General features: G+C 41.1%; 1 protein-coding gene across 9 annotated transcripts in view; it reads left to right on the forward strand.

Moving 5' to 3' along the window:
• UTRN (utrophin) overlaps window positions 1-17,135 on the forward strand; it is a 945,243-nt gene that overhangs the window by 405,935 nt on the left and 522,173 nt on the right. For all 9 annotated transcript variants that reach the window (XM_077486405.1, XM_077486408.1, XM_077486406.1 and 6 more), the window contains one exon: window positions 5,049-5,166. In XM_077486405.1, coding sequence (XP_077342531.1) covers window positions 5,049-5,166 — 118 coding nt within the window. The remainder of the gene's footprint in view (window positions 1-5,048; window positions 5,167-17,135) is intronic.

Genomic DNA, 17,135 nt, shown 5'->3' on the forward strand with positions numbered 1-17,135 from the left:
CTTAGCCTGGCAAATAGTGTAGCATTCATTTCACTGTGCAATAGCCTACACATCCAGAAATGCCAGTATGTAAAATGTGGTAGAAATATATGTAGTCAGGTTGTAATCCTTGCTTAGATCCTGCATAGTCACCAAGATCAGAATAAATGTTGCATGTTTTCACCCTCATGTTTGTCTAAACTGGAAGAGGTCATACTCTTCAGTCACAAAGCAGAAGGGCTGGAACATTTGCTCTTTCGTAGTTCTTGTGCTATCAAAAGGTGGCCTTGCACTCGGATAAGGTTCTGTTCATTTCCTGCACTTCAGTATACTGCATGTTTGCATACTGGCATCTGGAGATAGTCCCTGCAGAATGGAAAACTACTTTGACTAAACAGTTATAGAGTGAGTTTATGTGACCTTTATATGACCAGAATCACAGAATTACACTCTGAAGTTAAGTAAGTTTAAAACTAGCTACACACTGATCGAAATCTGGCCTGTTCAGTAAGGATGGGATGGATTTCTTTCAGTGTGTAGTGTAGCCAGGGCCATCTTAATAGCATCATGTGCCCCTGGGCAAAGTAATGACCCGGGGCCCCTATCAGCCTGCCCCAAATCCTCTCAAGAATTGAAGTATAAATAGTTAATAGAATGAAACACACAATATGGTTATTAGTCCTTTCAATACAATGGATTTTAAACAATAAGAAAACATGCCATAAACATGACTAATCAACACAAAGGGAACAATACTTGGAACAGAAGGGCACAGTACAGGTTCCGGAATACTTCCTGGGACACTACCATCCCAGGACAACGTAATAAGAAGCGTGACTCTCCTGGCAGATCCGGGACAATTGGAAAGTATGATATGATTATCATTGGGCCCCCATTCACCTGGGGCCCTTAGGCACAGCTCAGGGGTGCCCATGAACTAAGACAGCCCTGTGTGTAGCTGTCTCTGTCGACAAAGGTTGATTGTTTGAAGTTTTGCAGCTGCATATTCTGACGGGCTGGTCCCACTCTCAGAATACAATGTCCTGGCAGGGAGATTCCTCCATCTATGTTGTTTGTGTGGCTGGAGTAATCTTAATTCACCTGCATGAATGCACCTACCTATATGGAACCCCCCCCCCCCCCCCCCAAAAAAAAAAAAAAGAAAAAAGAAAAAAAAAAAAACAACAACCATGTAGAGTTGGTATAAGACAAATGATTTAGCTATTTTCAACAGTGGGAAATTATCAATCAACAGCCTATATGCTTAAGTTTTAGGCAGATAGTATGGTCGGTACTTATGATTAACAGCCAAATGCCCTTTCTCTATCAACACTGTTCCCCAGCAGATTATGAACATCCATATATGTTGCTTTCCACTTCTTTGTACTGCATTTTTAATGCTCAACTTCTTGCTAAAAAAAATGAGACACAGATTAAAGAAAAGTTAAATAATACAGTTGCATAAGTGTGCAAGTATGGCACATCTTGACTTTGCGATATTTGCCCACTCTTCTTTACAAAAACACTTCAAATCTGTCAGATTGCGAGGGCATCTCCTGCGCACAGCCCTCTTCAGATCAGCCCACAGTTTTTTAATCGGATTCAGGTCTGGGCTCTGCCTGGGCCATTCTAAAACTTTAATCTTCTTCTGGTGAAGCCTTTGCTTTGTTGATTTGGATATATATTTTGAGTCACTGTCTTCCTCAAAGATGAAGTTCCTCTTCATGTTAAGCTTTCTAGAAGACACCTGAAGGTTTTGTGCCAATATTGACTGGTATATGGAACTGTTCATAATTCCCTCTACCTTGACTAAGACCCCTGTTCCAGCTGAAGAAAAACAGCCCCAAAGTATGATGCTGCCACCATCATGCTTAACTGTGGGTGTAATGTTCTTTTGGTAATGGGCAGTGTTGTTTTTGCGCCAGACATATCTTTGGGAATTATGGCCAAAAAGTTCCATCAGACCATAATACATTTTCCCACATGCTTTTGGGAGACTTCAGTTGTGTTTTTGCAAAATGTAGCCAGGCTTGGATGTTTTTCTTCATAAGAAAGGGCTTCTGTCTTGCCACTCTACCCCATAGCCCAGACATAGGTAGAATAGATAGAGTACCACAAAGCCAGTACTTGCCAGATATTCCTACAGCTCCTTTAATTTTGCTGTAGGCCTCATGGCAACCTCCCTGACCAGTTCTCTTCTCGTATTTTCATCAATTTTGGAGGGATACCCAGTTCTTGATAATATCACTGCTGTGCCATATTTTCTCCACTTGATGATGACTGCCTTCACTGTGTTCCATGGTATATCTAATGCCTTGGAAATTCTTTTGTATCCTTCTCATGACTGATAACTTTTAACAATGACCATGACTTTTCCTGTATGATGCGACTAAGAAAATGTCAGCAAAGACCTACTAGAACAGCTGAACTTTATTTGGGGTGAATCAGAGGCACTTTAAATATTGGCAGGTGTGTACTGGCTGCTATTTAACATGAGTTTGAATGTGATTGCTTAATTCTGAACACGGCTACATCCCCAGTTATAAGAGAGTGCGCACACTTATGCAACCACATTTTTTTATTTTTACTTCCCCCCCTAAAATATTTCAGTTTTTCAACCGAGTTTGAACATTTACTTTTTGTAAATATTTTATTTTATCTTTTCATGTGACAACACAGAAGAAATTACACTTTGCCTCAATGTAAAGTAGTGAGTGTACAGCTTGTATAATGGTGTAAATTTGCTGTCCCCTCAAAATAACTCAACACACAGCCATTATTGTCTAAACCGCTGGCAACAAAAGTGAGTACACCCCTAAGTGAAAATGTCCAAATTAGGCCCAAAGTGTCAATATTTTGTCACCATTATTCTCCAGCGCTGCCTTAACCCTCTTGGGCATGGAGTTTACCAGAGCTTCACAGGTTGCCACTGGAGTCCTCTTCCACTCCTCCATAATGACATCACACAGCTGGTGGCTATTAGAGACCTTGCCCTTCACCAGCTCCTGTTTGAGGATGCCCCACATATGCTCAATAGGGGTTAGGTCTTGAGACATGCTTGGCAAGTCCATCACCTTTACCATTAGCTTCTTTACCAAGGCAGTGGTCATCTTGGAGGTGTGTTTGGGGTCGTTATCATGTTGAAATACTGCCCCGCGGCCTAGTCTCTAAAGGGAGGGGATAATGCTCTGCTTCAATATGTCACAGTACACGTTGGCATTCATTGCTCCTTCAATGAACTGTATCTCCCCAGTGCCAGCAGCACTCATGCAGACCCAAACTATGACACTCCCACCACCATGCTTGACTGTAGGCAAGACACACTTATCTTTGTACTCCTCACCTGGTTGCCACAACACACGCTTGACACCATCTGAACCAAATATGTTTATCTTGGTCTCATCAGACCACAGGACATGGTTCCAGTAATCCATGTCCTTATTCTGCTTGCCTTCAGTAAACTGTTTGCGGGCTTTCTTGTGCGTTATCTTTAGACGATGCTTACTTCTGGGATGACAGCAATGCATGCCAATTTGATGCAGTGTGAAGCATATGGTCTGAGCACTGATGGGCTGACCCCCCCCCCCCACCCCTTCAACCTCTGCAGCGATGCTGACAGCACTCATACATCTATTTCCCAAAGACAGCCTCTGGCTATGATGCTAAGCCATGACACTGTGCACTCAACATCTTTGGTCAACCATGGTGAGGCCTGTTTTGAGTGGAACCTGTCCTGTTAAGCCACTGTATGGTATTGTTCACCGTGCTGCAGCTCAGTTGCAGGGTCTTGGCAATCTTCTTATAGCCTAGGCCATCTGTATGTAGAGCAACAGTTATTTTTTCCAGATCTTCAGAGAGTTCTTTGCATGAGGTGCCATGTTGAACTTCCAGTGACCAGTATGAGAGAGTGAGAGCAATAACACCAAATTTGACACATCTGCTCCCCATTCACACCTGAGACCTTGTAACACTAATGAGCTACATGACATCGGGGTGGGGAAATTGCTAATTGGGCACAATTGGGACATTTTCACTTAGGGGTGTACTCACTTTTGTTGCCGGCAGTTTAGACATGAATTGCTTTGTGTTGCGTTATTTTGAGGGGACAGCAAATTGACATGGTTATACAAGCTGTACACTCACTACTTTACATTGTAGCAAAGTGTCATTTCTTCAGTGCTGTCAGTGCTGTCGTGTACAAGTACTTGTGCAAAATGGTATCAGTTCACTGCTAGTTTTAAATAACAATTTTTAGCCAGGCATAACTGTCTCACATGCATAGTATTAGTAGAACCATTTAACAGTGACAAAACTACTAGTCCAGTATTGTAAATCATCTTACAATTGGAACTGAGAGACCTGCTACAACCACAGTTTAGAAAGAAAAATACTTCTGAAGAGCACAGGTCCATGTCCAATAACATCTGCGCACTCGCTACAAATTATCAGGGCTCTTTTTAGCATCAGAACAGTGCTGTTTTCAGCATAATCAGCAAAAGTTATTTAATGCATCATTACCATTCCTTTTATATACTTTTGCATTTAATGATGAGAACTCTTATGAAGACGAGCCGAGATGGGCTTTAAAAATTAAACAGCCTGCATTAGAACTCTACTAATCCCCTCTGCTTGAGGTGGATTAAAGTTACATTCTCATATCTGTTTAAACAGCGTGTGGAGCTAAGATGTCATAAATAGCAATTATCATAGTAATTATCATGGATTGTTTTTCATACATCTGTGCTGTGTGCATGTAATTGTTTCTATACTTCTATGATAAACACTTCAGACTCATTAAGCTTATTAAAAAGCATTGTATGCCAGGAATGTGTAATTGCATTTTCACCTAAAAAAGCAGATTAGATATGAATATATGCTCATATAATACATTTAGCTACATCAGCTGTTAAATCTGTTGAATTAGACAGTACTGTATACTGCCAAAGCAAGGCCTTTTGTCACTGGAGTATAACATTTATTTTGCTGCTAGGGGCAAATTTAAAGTACTATAAAAAACATGTATATTATTTACCTACTAGCATTGACATTATCTTATTGTTCCTTTTTAGATAACCAAAGAAGATATGGAGCAACGCCACCCCCAACTTGAGTCTGTCTTTACTTTAGCTCAGAATGTTAAAAATAAAACTTCTAGTTTGGATGTCAGAACAGCTATAACGGAAAAATGTAAGTTCAGTTTGATCCTGAGATATACAAAATGTGTACTTAGTGTTAGAAACAGCAAGCTGATTTAATATGAACACTGTTTCTACCTTCCAAAGAAGAAGTGTAAAATACAAGAGGCAGCTTATGCTGCGTACACACGACCGGACTTCTCCACAACAAAGTTCAGACGGAACAAATCCATCGGACAATTCGATCATGTCTGGGCTTCATCGGACCTTTGCTGTCGAAAAATCAGACGGACTTTAGTTTTAGAACATATTTCACATTTTTCCGACGGACTTGAGTCTGGTCGAAAAATCAGTTGATCTGTATGCTAGTCCGACGGACAAACAACGACACAAGGGCAGCTATTGGCTACGAATTCCCTTATTCTAGTCCGGTCATATGTCATCACATTCGAATCAGTCGGACTTTGGTGTGATCATGTGTAGGCAAGTCCGTTTCATCAGAACTCCGTCGAAAGTCCGTCAAAAAGTCCTCCGGAGTTCAGTCCGTCAAAAGTCCGGTCGTGTGTACGCAGCATTAGATGTCAGTAGCTCAAGGAGTTCAGAATTTTTCAGCTGATGACAGGCAGTGGATATCAGGCTATCTATTAGGCTATTATCACAACTGTTATACATCAGTTTTCTGTACATTTTTTTTAAACAATCTTTATTTATAGTAGAAGGGTATTACAGCTTGATATACAGTAAAAAAAAGAAAAAAAAAATGAAAATGAACAGAGAGGATAAACATTTGCTGTAGGTAGTGCTGATACGTAATACTCCAGTCGTTACTTTTTTGTTTTTCACTTGTAGTGGGAACAAGAACATGAATAGTCAACAGTCATAAATTAACTTGGTACTGATTAGGTTATTGAGAGAGTATTTACCAGGTGACGGGTCAGCACGGTAGGTCAACTCGATTGTTGGGCTGAGTAATCCCATTCCGCAGTCTATTTCGTGCAGTATAGGACTGGTCTGTCCTCTTGTAAGGGGCTCTCACGCATGATACGCTTGGTCAGCTTTAACGTTCAAGGTAATTCACGTGGGGCCGATGGCTTCCTAGACAACAGCGTGCAGGGGGAAGGGGGGCAGTCCTGCGTAACAGCGGCACCGAAGTGCCATTTCCCTGCTCAAGTCAGGTTGTCCCATGGCGTCAGGTCGCCAAATTTTTGTTGGGCCACCCAAGTCCTCCATTCGTCACCCGTCACCTGGCACTCAACATATCAACCATCTGCCCGTAGGCAGCCATAACTATTCAAAAATTCATAAAGTATTAGAAAGTAGTTAAGTGAGAAAAAGAAGGGAAAAGAAAAGTGGTTTAGAGCATACCTGAAGCCTCTCGTCCGACTCCGCCTCCTCCCCGAGCTCCATCAACCTCTCCATACATGTAGGATGATCAAGGGGGTGAGTGAAGAGAGAGAATAGCATGCTGTCTCCCCGCCCCTGATTAATGAAATGTTAAATTAAGTGTTGGAGTCTCCTCGGCTCCTTGTCCCCATCTATAAGCCCTGGGGGCGTCCCCTTAGGGATGGCTCCGCCAGTTCCAGGAGGGCCACATCTAAACTGGATGAAATGTGTCCAGGGTTCGATATATACACTAGCCAGGGCTGCCAAATCGCGGTGAAGCGGTCATGGGCCCCCCTGCAAGTGGCAATCCACCCCTCTACCTCCCTGATGTCACCCACCCTGCAGCGCCACTCCTCCTTACTTGGGATTTGCGGACGCTTCCAAAAAATAGGGAGCAGTCGCTTAGCTGCATTTAGCAAATGAGGTAGCACACTCTTCTTGTACTGGCTCACTGGCATGGGAGGAATGGGTAGCAGGAAGTGAATCGGGGACAGAGGAATATATATGCCTGTGATTTCTTTGGTCAGAGATTTAATGTCCTCCCAGTAAGGTCTGATCGCAGGGCAATCCCACCAAATGTGCAGAAGAGTACCCCTGTGGCCACAGCCCCACCAACATTGATCTGACATGGATGGGTATATCCTTGCTAAATCTGCCGGCACACAGTACCAGCGCATCAGTAGCTTGTAGTTCATTTCTTGCGTCTTAGAATCAATCGAGCTGGACCGGGTAAGTTGATAGAGGCAAGATATTTGGGCAGGGGAGAAAGTTAACTCCAAGTCCCTTTCCCAGGCTCTAATGTAAGTGGGCTTCACTGTGGGGGATGCAGAGTTAAGCAGTTGATAGAGTTCAGAGACCATGTGTGGTATTGGTTCTTCCGCTATGAAGAGACGTTCAAAGGGTGTGAGGGAGGAGATATCCCGTATGGAGTCTCCCTGTGTTTTAAAAAAATGGTGGAGTTGCCTATACCGCCAGAAGTCCATAGGGAAGCTCCCCCTCTGATCTCGTAGAGTTTCTAGGGACATTAGTTTGCCATTCTGCATTAATTTACCACAGCTAGCGTCTCCATCATCTGCCCAGGGGCCGGATAAAGCAGCCTGTTTCCCCGGGGGGAACCATAAGTAACCCCCCAGTGGGCATTAAGTTGGTCCCAGGTTCTCAGGGCCTGGATCGTCAACGGGGAAGTAAAGGTGGACAGACCCCTGTGTTCCCGTGCTAGCCACGGCGCATAGGTCAAATTTCTCCCTGCCATATATTTTTCAAGAGAGGCCCATCATTTGGATTGAGTATGGAAGCGCCAGTTCAGTATTCTCTGGAGGACTATTGCCCTGTAGTATCTTTGGGCGTCAGGGAGGCCCAGGCCTCCTGTGTCTCTATGGCGACTTAACAATCTAATTGCGATTCTCTGCCTCTTATTGTTCCAAACAAAATTTGATATTAGACTGGATAGCTGGGCAAAGAAGGTCTTAGGTAGGGCCACAGGTAGCATCTGCATAGGGAACAGCACGCATGGGAGAATGTTCATTTTGATGATATTGAGTCTGCCCATCCAAGTGAAGGCTGTCTTAGTCCATAGGGCCAAGTCTTTATTCACAGCTTTTAGTAGGGAGGGGAAGTTAGTGGAGTATAGGGTGTCAAACCTGTCTGTCAGCCGTATACCTAAGTATTTTATGGACGCTTTGGCCCATGTAAATGGAAAGGCAGTACGCAACCTGTCAGTCAGGGAAGGCGTCAATTGGATAGGTAATATCTCTGATTTTGTATAATTAATTTTGAAGTTAGAAAGTGTCCCAAAGCGCTGGAGTTCCCTCATCAGGTTAGGCAAGGAGATCAGGGGTTCCGTGAGGTGGAAAAGTACATCATCGGCATAAGCCGATAGCTTATGTTCCATACGCCCCACAGTAAGTCCCTTGATATCCGTGTTCGCATGGACCGTACGAAGAAACGGTTCCAGCACCAGAGCAAACAATAGTGGTGAAAGGGGGCACCCCTGTCTCGTGCCATTTCTGATCGGGAAGCTGGGGGAAAGGAAGCCGTTCACTTTGACTTGGGCATTCGGGTCCGAGTACAGAGCCATAATCCAGGTAAGCATGTGTGTGCGTAGGCCCAACGTTTCTTTACATTTAAACTGTACAGTACAATGTGTAAGCTGAAGAATATTTAATGTAAATATGTGTCCAGAATATGGAAATTTATGTTTTTACACATTGAAAGAGGCAGGAAAGGAGCTTTAAAACAAACCCTTACCAACCTTTGTAGCTACTTGTACTGTGAAGTAATTTATTCTATACAATTACAAAGGCTCTGAAGTCAGGTTTCAGTTATTATTTTTTTTATCTTGAAAACCTGGTGTGAGTCTGCATTAGAGGGCACACAGGCTGATAAGCTTCTATTACAATAGAAAGTACATGGGAAATTAGTAGTGAATTTTGAAAATTAATTTTTTCAAAATGTCTGTAGCTAGATAAGTGAGTGTGAGTTTCTTTTAAAGTGCATTTATTTCTTGTTTAGAAGTTGCACATTCACTTTAATGTAAGTGTTGTCCTAAATGGCTTCATAATAATAAGAGATGCTACCTATTCCAGTATCTCTTGCAAAATCTGATCTATTTAGTACCTACATAGTGTATGCTAATAAGCACTACCAGTCCATTTAGGTAATTGTTGCTAAAGTAATACATTTTCTACCTTTAATGGTAAAACTGTGTGTGCCGTTTTCAATCCTCTATTATAGAACAGAAAGGGCAATATCAAAATTGCTGCATGTGTTCAGCTGTCATTGTTGGTTGTATACTGTATATAGGCAGGTTTTTACTGAGGATGATCTAGTTTGAAGATTTTGATTTGGCTAAATTTTTATAAGCATATCCGTCTAATCTAAAAACTACCATGCAATTTGTCAAATCCAAATCTTTTGTCAGATATGTCCCCACCCAATGTTCTTAGAGAAAAATGATGCTATATCCAGGTTACTTTAAAGCCATCTTGTTTTCCCTGCTTTCCTCTGCAAAGTAAAAGGAGCTAGTATGCATTGCCTTATATTATAGCAAAAAGTACAAAACATTTTTTTTTTTCAAAATTGCCGCTCTTTTTTTGTTTATAGCTCCAAAAAAAAAAAAATTGCAGAGATGGTCAAATACCACCAAAAGAAAGCTCTATTTGTGGGAAAAAAGGATGCCAATTTTGTTTGGGTACAGCATTGCATGACCGCAGAATTGTCATTTAAAGCGACGCAGTGCGGTATCGCAAAAAAAAAGGGCCTGGTCATTGAGCAGCCAAATCTTCCGGGCTGAAGTGGTTAAGGACATGTCACACTGCCTAGTTGATAACAGCATTTTTTTAGCAGTGGCAGAATCACTATTCTTAAAGTTTATGTTGCTAGAAAAAAAATAATTGCAGTCAATAAAAAAGGTCTGTGTCAAAGAAATTCCAAGCAATTTATAGTCCAGCCACCTAGAAATTGATATTTGAAGCATTTGGAGCTAGATACAGAATTGCCACCTTCGGTATCATTAAAGCATCTGCTGATGAAGTTGCATAGATAATCATTATGATTAGCTACAGTAGCAACTCAACAAATCACTGGGGAAAACAAGCAGAGAGGTTTGTAGTTTCTGCTAATGAAAAAGATCTGATATGACAAAATATATATATATGTTATACAGTATATTTTTAACCTCTTCAATACCAGGAGCTTTTACCCTTCTTCCTGCCCAGGCCAGTTTTCAACTTTCAGAACTGTCACACTCTAAATTACATTTGCGTGGTCATGCAACACTGTACCCAAACTAAGTTTATATAATTTTGTTCACACAAATAGAGGATTCTTTTGATGGTATTTAGTCACCACTGAATTTTTTTGTTTTTGCTAAATAAACAAAAAAAGACAGATAAAACAAAAACAAAAAAAAAAAACATTTTTCGTAGTTTCTGTTGTTCTGAATCTAGGATGGAAAAGGACCTGGGGGTCCTAGTAGATGATAGGCTCAGCAATGACATGCAATGCCAATCTGCTGCTAACAAAGGAAACAGAATATTGGCATGCATTAAAAAGGGCATCAACTCCAGAGATGAAACGATAATTCTCCCGCTCTACAAGACTCTGGTCTGCCATCACCTGAAGTATGCTGTCCAGTTCTGGGCACCAGTCCTCAGGAAGGATGTAGTAGAAATGGAGCGAGTACAAAGAAGGGCGAGAAAGCTAATAAAGTGTCTGGAGGATATTAGTTATGAGGAAAGGTTGCAAGCACTGGACTTATTCTCTCTGGAGAAGAGACGCTTGAGAGGGGATATGATTTCAATATACAAATACCGTACTGGTGACCCCACAATAGGGATAAACTTTTTCACAAAAGGGAGTTTAACAAGACACGTGGCCACTCATTAAAATGAGAAGAAAAGAGGTTTAACCTTAAACTACGTAGAGGGTTCTTTACTGTAACAGCGGAAAGGATGTGGAATTCCCTTCCACAGGTGGTGGTCTCGGTGGGCGGCATTGATAGTTTCAAGAAACTATTAGATATGCACCTGAATGACCGCAACATACAGGGATATACAATGTAATACTGACATATAATCACACATATAGGTTGGACTTGTCTTTTTTCAACCTCACCTACTATGTAACTATGTAAGAGAGTCTAACTGCGGCCCAAGTCGGCTATGAATGTGGCCCAACATAAAATCATAAACTTACTTAAAAATATTGATTTTTCTTTAGAATTTTTTGCAAAAATTCATTTATACTTAGCAAACACATGCGGCTGAACACAATTTGACACTGTTTCTTTACTGAACATTTGTAAGTTTTACACTAACAAAAATATCCCACTCTTCACAATCGCACCTTTTCATGTCATCAGTTTTCGGCAGCACCTATATTTGTGAACAACTATTTTCAAGGATGAAGCACACATAGGTCAAATTTAGAACCAAAATATCTGATGGGCACCATGAGAATACACACCATTTTCATTTTGCAGCTCTTATGTGTAGTAACTATTTTTTTTTTTTATAGAAAAAATCTTACAAAACACACAGAATAAGCATATCATCTGAAAGGGATATTTATTGCAACTTTCTATCTATCCAGAACATTTTGTTACTTTTCTATCACTAATTATTGTGATATTATTAGGACCTTAATTGGAATAGTTTCTTCTATAATCCTTTATATGTTTCATAATTAAGTCTTCCTTGAACTGTGAAAGTGGCATAGGTAAAGAATAAAAATACATTTTCACCCCCAAGCAGAGAAAAAAACAAATTTGTCTGAGAACAAAAAAATAAAACTTGAAGGACTTCATTCGATCTTTATAAAAGCTGTTCTAATGGAAAGTTATGATAGTTTGAAAATGTAAAGCTGTTGATGCCAAATGAACATAACCAATTGTGACACTTGCTACTTTTCTAGTAATAGGAGAGCAGTTAATACACAACTCAGGCTGACACTTTGAAAGATTTTGATCCTGTGCCCACCCCTTCTAATGCTCATTAGCAACACAGGAGGAATCCAGAAAACGACTATAGATCTTGGACACAGATTATTTTGTGTATACACTTCCTCAGCTATCATTTATTTATTACAGATACTTATATAGTGCCATCAATTTACGCAGTGATTTACATTTATATGTTGTATGTTCACACCAGGAGCTTAAAATCAAAGGTCCCAAACTATCACATACTATCATACCTCAAAAATATACTTATTTCATTAATTTACCTTCTTAAGCCTTTCTGCTAATAGAACAAGGACCCTGTAATATTAACCACTTCAGCCCCAGAAGGTTTACCCCTTCATGTCCAGGCAATTTTTTGCGATACAGCATTGCATTCATTTAACTGACAATTGCACAGTTGTGCTTCGCTGTACCCAAATAAAATTGGTGTCCTTTTTTTCCCCCACAAATAGAGCTTTTTTTATGGTATTTGATCACCTCTGCAATTTTTATTTGTTGCGCTACAAATAAAAAAAGACAGACAATTTTGAAAATATATATTAATTTTTTAATTTATGCTATAAAACATACTCAATAAAAAATGTAAAAAAATCTAATTTCTTCATCAATTTAGGCCAATATGTATTCTGATACATATTTATATATACATATATATTTCTGCTACATATTTATTTATTTTATTTATTTATTTATTTATTTTTTATTTATTTTTTACTAGTAATGGCGGCGATCAGCGATTTTAAGTGGGACTGTGACATTGCAACAGACAAATCTGATGCTAAGTGACACTTTTTAGGGACCAGTGATAAAGTGATCGGTGCTATAAAAAGGCACTGTCACTGTACTAATGACACTGGCAGGGGTTAACTTCAGGGGCAATCAGGGTGTTAAATGTACTCCTAGGGAGTGCTTTCTAACTGTATAGGGGATGCTTTACTGGGGGAAGAGAGAGATCCATGCTCCTGCTTAGCAGGAACACAAGATCTCCATCTTCGGCCGCGTACACACGCGGGGACTGTTCGCCCAACTTTGTCCGTCAAACAGTTTCGGCAAACAGTCCGCTCAAAATTAGCATGGACGGACATGCCCACACACGACGAACGAACAGTTTGCTGAAACCGTGCGCGATGACGTGAACGGCACGTACGACGGGACGAAAAATACGACGTCCTATACACTGCATTATAACTTTCGGCGTGTAAATCCTTTCTGAGCATGCGCGGAACTTAGTTTGACGAACAAGCCTACACACGGGCGGACTGTTCGCTCAAACAAGGTTTCAGCGGACAGTTTTACGGAATTTCCGAAAAACCTTGTTCGTCAAACTGTCCGCTGAAACTGTCCGCTGAAAGCCCACACACGAGCGGACTGTCCGCCCAAACACTGTTCAGCGGACAAAGTTGGGCGAACAGTCCGCCCGTGTGTACGCGGCCTTCCCCTCTTACAGAATGGCAGTCTGCCTGGTTTACATAGGCAGACTGCTGTTCTGTGTCTCCTGCGGGAGTGGGCTGTCACGCGTGCATCCCAGACCCAGTGCACAGAATCACATACAGGTAGGTGGGCCACCCTACCACAGTATATCTACATAGTAGGTGAGGGTGAAAAAAGACACGAGTCCATCAAGTCTCTTTTCTTCTAATTTTAATGAATGGCCACGTTTCTTATTAAACTCCCTTCCACAAAAAAAAAGATTTATCCCTATTGTGGGGTCACCAGTACGGTATTTGTAAATTGAAATCATATTCCCTCTCAAACATCTCTTCTCCAGAGAGAATAAGTTCAGTGCTTGCAGCCTTTCTTCATAACTAATATCCTCCAGACCCTTTATTAGCTTTGTTGCCCTTCTTTGTACTCGCTCCATTGGATTGGTGCCCAGAACTGGACAGCATAATCCAGGTGAGGTCAGACCAAAGTCTTGTAAAGTGGGAAAATTATCGCTTTATCCCCAAAATGAATCTCCTTTTTAATGCATGCCAATATTCTGTTTGATTTGGTAGCAGCAGCTTTGCATTGCATGCCATTGCTGAGCCTATCATCTACTAGGACCCTCAGGTCCTTTTCCATCCTAGCTCCCTTATTGATGTCATCTCTCACATTCACTTGTACATTATTCTTGATATATATGCATACCCCTCCCCCTTTTTAACCTCTCTATCCCTGTGATAAAGGGAATACCCTTGAATGGTTGCCAGCCAATTATGAGAGCTGTTGAACCGGGTCTCTGAAATTCCCCAAAAATCGAAATCCTCCTCGTTCATCAGTATCTATAGTTCCCCCATCATATACGTCAACTCCTGGCATTGGTAAATATGCCACATAGTTTAGACTGGTCTCATACTGTCCTCTTATTGGGTGTTGCAAGATTACAAATAGGACTTGTTACTATACTTACCCCGGGTTTATGTGCTTTAGTCAACCTACCACTAATGCCCCCAATACTACCCTCTGGAATATGTTCATTGCTGACTATCTCTACCTCTGAACCCTCCCCCCCCCCCCATTCGCCTAGTTTAAAAACCCCTCTAACTTTTCGGCCATCTTCACTCCCAACAGATCTGCATCCTCCTCATTTAGGTGCAGTCTGTCCCTTTTATAGAACTGGTGACTGGCTGATGAGTTGGCCCAGTTCTCCAGGAAACCAAAACTCTCCTTAGTACACCTGCTCCTCAGCCACTTGTTTACTTTCCTAAACTCTCTCTGCCTTTCTGGTGTGGCTCGAGGTACCGCTAGTATTCCTGAGAATACTAACTTGGCGGTCTTTTTCCTCAATTTAGCTCCTAAGTCCCTAAAATTGTTCTTTAGGACACTCCACAGAAACATTTGTACATGGTAAATATATAAATAAAACTATCATGCCTGGTAATATATTGTCATGAGCCAATGTATTCATAATGTGTAGGAAAGCCAAATCAGAATTCAATTTTGTAGCTGTTTTTCATTTGGAACTTCAAAGACAGTGGGAAATGCTAATAATACATTTCATTTATGAAAACCCAGTAGATAAAACACATCAAGAGTAGTGTATCGAAATTTTTAATATAAAACATTATAGCCATGGGAGATTCAGTTGTATTAGAGCACATCAATGCAGCAGCATTTTCCTTAGTATTCTAGGCCCATTGAGGGTTCTCATTATATTGGAATAGTTAATTGCTTCCAGGATGCTGACAATAGATCAGGCAGTTTTGTAACCAATATACAATAAGGGTATTAAATCCAGTAAGTAAACATTGAGTTCTGACAGGTGTTTTAAAAAAAAAAAAACTGTCATGAAATCATGGAGGATGCCATTGCTGACTACTGTTTGAAAATGCTTGTTGTCTGGCTGCAACTGGCTCTTCTGCTTCAGTAGTCCCAGAACTTCTTTAATCCTACAACTTCTTAAAGTGGTTGTAAACCCTTACAAAGCACTTTTACCTACAGGTAAGACTAGATTAAGGCTTACCTGTAGGTGCAAGAAATATAGGTGTAGGTTTAGGAGATATTTGCAAAAGACAGGCAGCGACGTCTACGGCGCATGTGCCATAGACAACGGCGTGCAGGCGCATTGAACGCACAACGTTGATTGTGCCATTAGTGGCGGCTCCCGCGCAGGAGTGGTGCTGTGACTGGCCAGAGCCACGATAACCGGAAGTCACTCCGGGAGATATGGCAGCAACGGAGGAGGGGAACGAGGACCGCTGCAGGGGCTTCGATCTCAGGTAAGTAATTTATAATGAGCTAGTATGCTATGCATACTTATTATGCCTTGCAGAGTGTTTATTTTTTAATTTTTTTACAGAGGGTTTACTTCCTCTTTAAGTCTGTGATTTGATGGGATCGATTTACTGCAGAAGTAGAGGCTGACTTTGCTGGATGTATCTCCACTTAGCTTATACAAGGATCTCCAAATGGCGGCCTTCCAGTTATTGTGGAACTACATGTCCCATGAGGCATTGTATTACTCTGACATGCACAGACATGACTAGTCATGGTGGGGATTGTAGTTCCTGAACAACTGGAGGGTCATAGTTTGGAGACCACTGGGCCTTAGTAAACAAGATGAAGCTGTGTTCACTTTGAACACACAATCATGTGCAAGAGAAATAAAAGAAAACATTGCTGCTTTCAATGAACATACCTTTACTTATTTCACTACGCAATTGGTTCATACTCATGCGGTTCTGTGAGCTGTGTTTTGCATGGACACGGCAGCCTATTTATTTAAATTGGCTGTTGTGCCTCCTGAAAATGCAGGGAAAGGGTCACTGCTCCATTTTTTAAATCACAGCCCTTTAAACCATGGTGCAGTGCAGTTTCCAGTGTGGGAAGCAGCTGCTGAAATTTCCAGTGTGAGCGGTAGCCATTAGAATTAATGGCACCCATAGGCATCTAATGCATTTTATGTGCGGGTAATTGCGGCTGTGGGAACGGGTGTGGACCCGCAAGTGGGAACCACCGGAACAAGTGGGAACCAGGGCATGAACATGCTATATTCTTTTAGTAAAGCAGCCCTAAAATGTTCAAGATAATAAGTCAGAATACAACCAGTCAGAATGCCAGGAATAGCACATCCCATATTTCTTTGGCAGGTTCATTTTGATAGCTAAAATCTGCCAGTATACTGAAACTAGCTATTAAAAAACTGAAGTTTAATTGTTACCTGACCTTGGGGCAAGCTCCCTGGAATGCAGATTCAGTTATATTATATAACCTAATTGTACTCGCTACCTATTGCAGTTTAATCTTCCTTAGAGCTTTATTCATTTACTGGTTCTGTACAGTCCCAGGCTGTAGCTAAACACTATAACCAATTATTGAAAATGGAAAAACCAAGTTAAGAGTCAGTTTTAATTTCTGAACAATGAATGTTTAATAAACGAAGGTGAGACGAACAAAATAACATTCCGTTCATACAAACTGAACAGAAACATTGGAATGATCAAACTGCCAGGCCTAACCCTTGTAAGTATGAATGTTAAGGCTGCATTCAGGCTCCATACACACTGGCAGGGGTGTTGCTAGGTCTACAAAAGATCTGGGGCTTTAAAAAACAGCAGTTCCCTTGACAGAAAAAAAGCGCTCATATAGAACATCTTCGTACAGATGCTTAAGCGTGCTTAGGAGTGTTTAGCATTGTAAATTCCAATCAAAACCGCAAACCAGAAGGGGGGACACGTGTTTCTGCTACACTTACT

The sequence above is a fragment of the Lithobates pipiens genome, unplaced genomic scaffold (assembly GCF_037356315.1).
Source record: "Lithobates pipiens isolate NorthernLeopardFrog02 unplaced genomic scaffold, aLitPip1_a1.2 Scaffold_18, whole genome shotgun sequence".
NCBI classification, from domain to species: domain Eukaryota; kingdom Metazoa; phylum Chordata; class Amphibia; order Anura; family Ranidae; genus Lithobates; species Lithobates pipiens.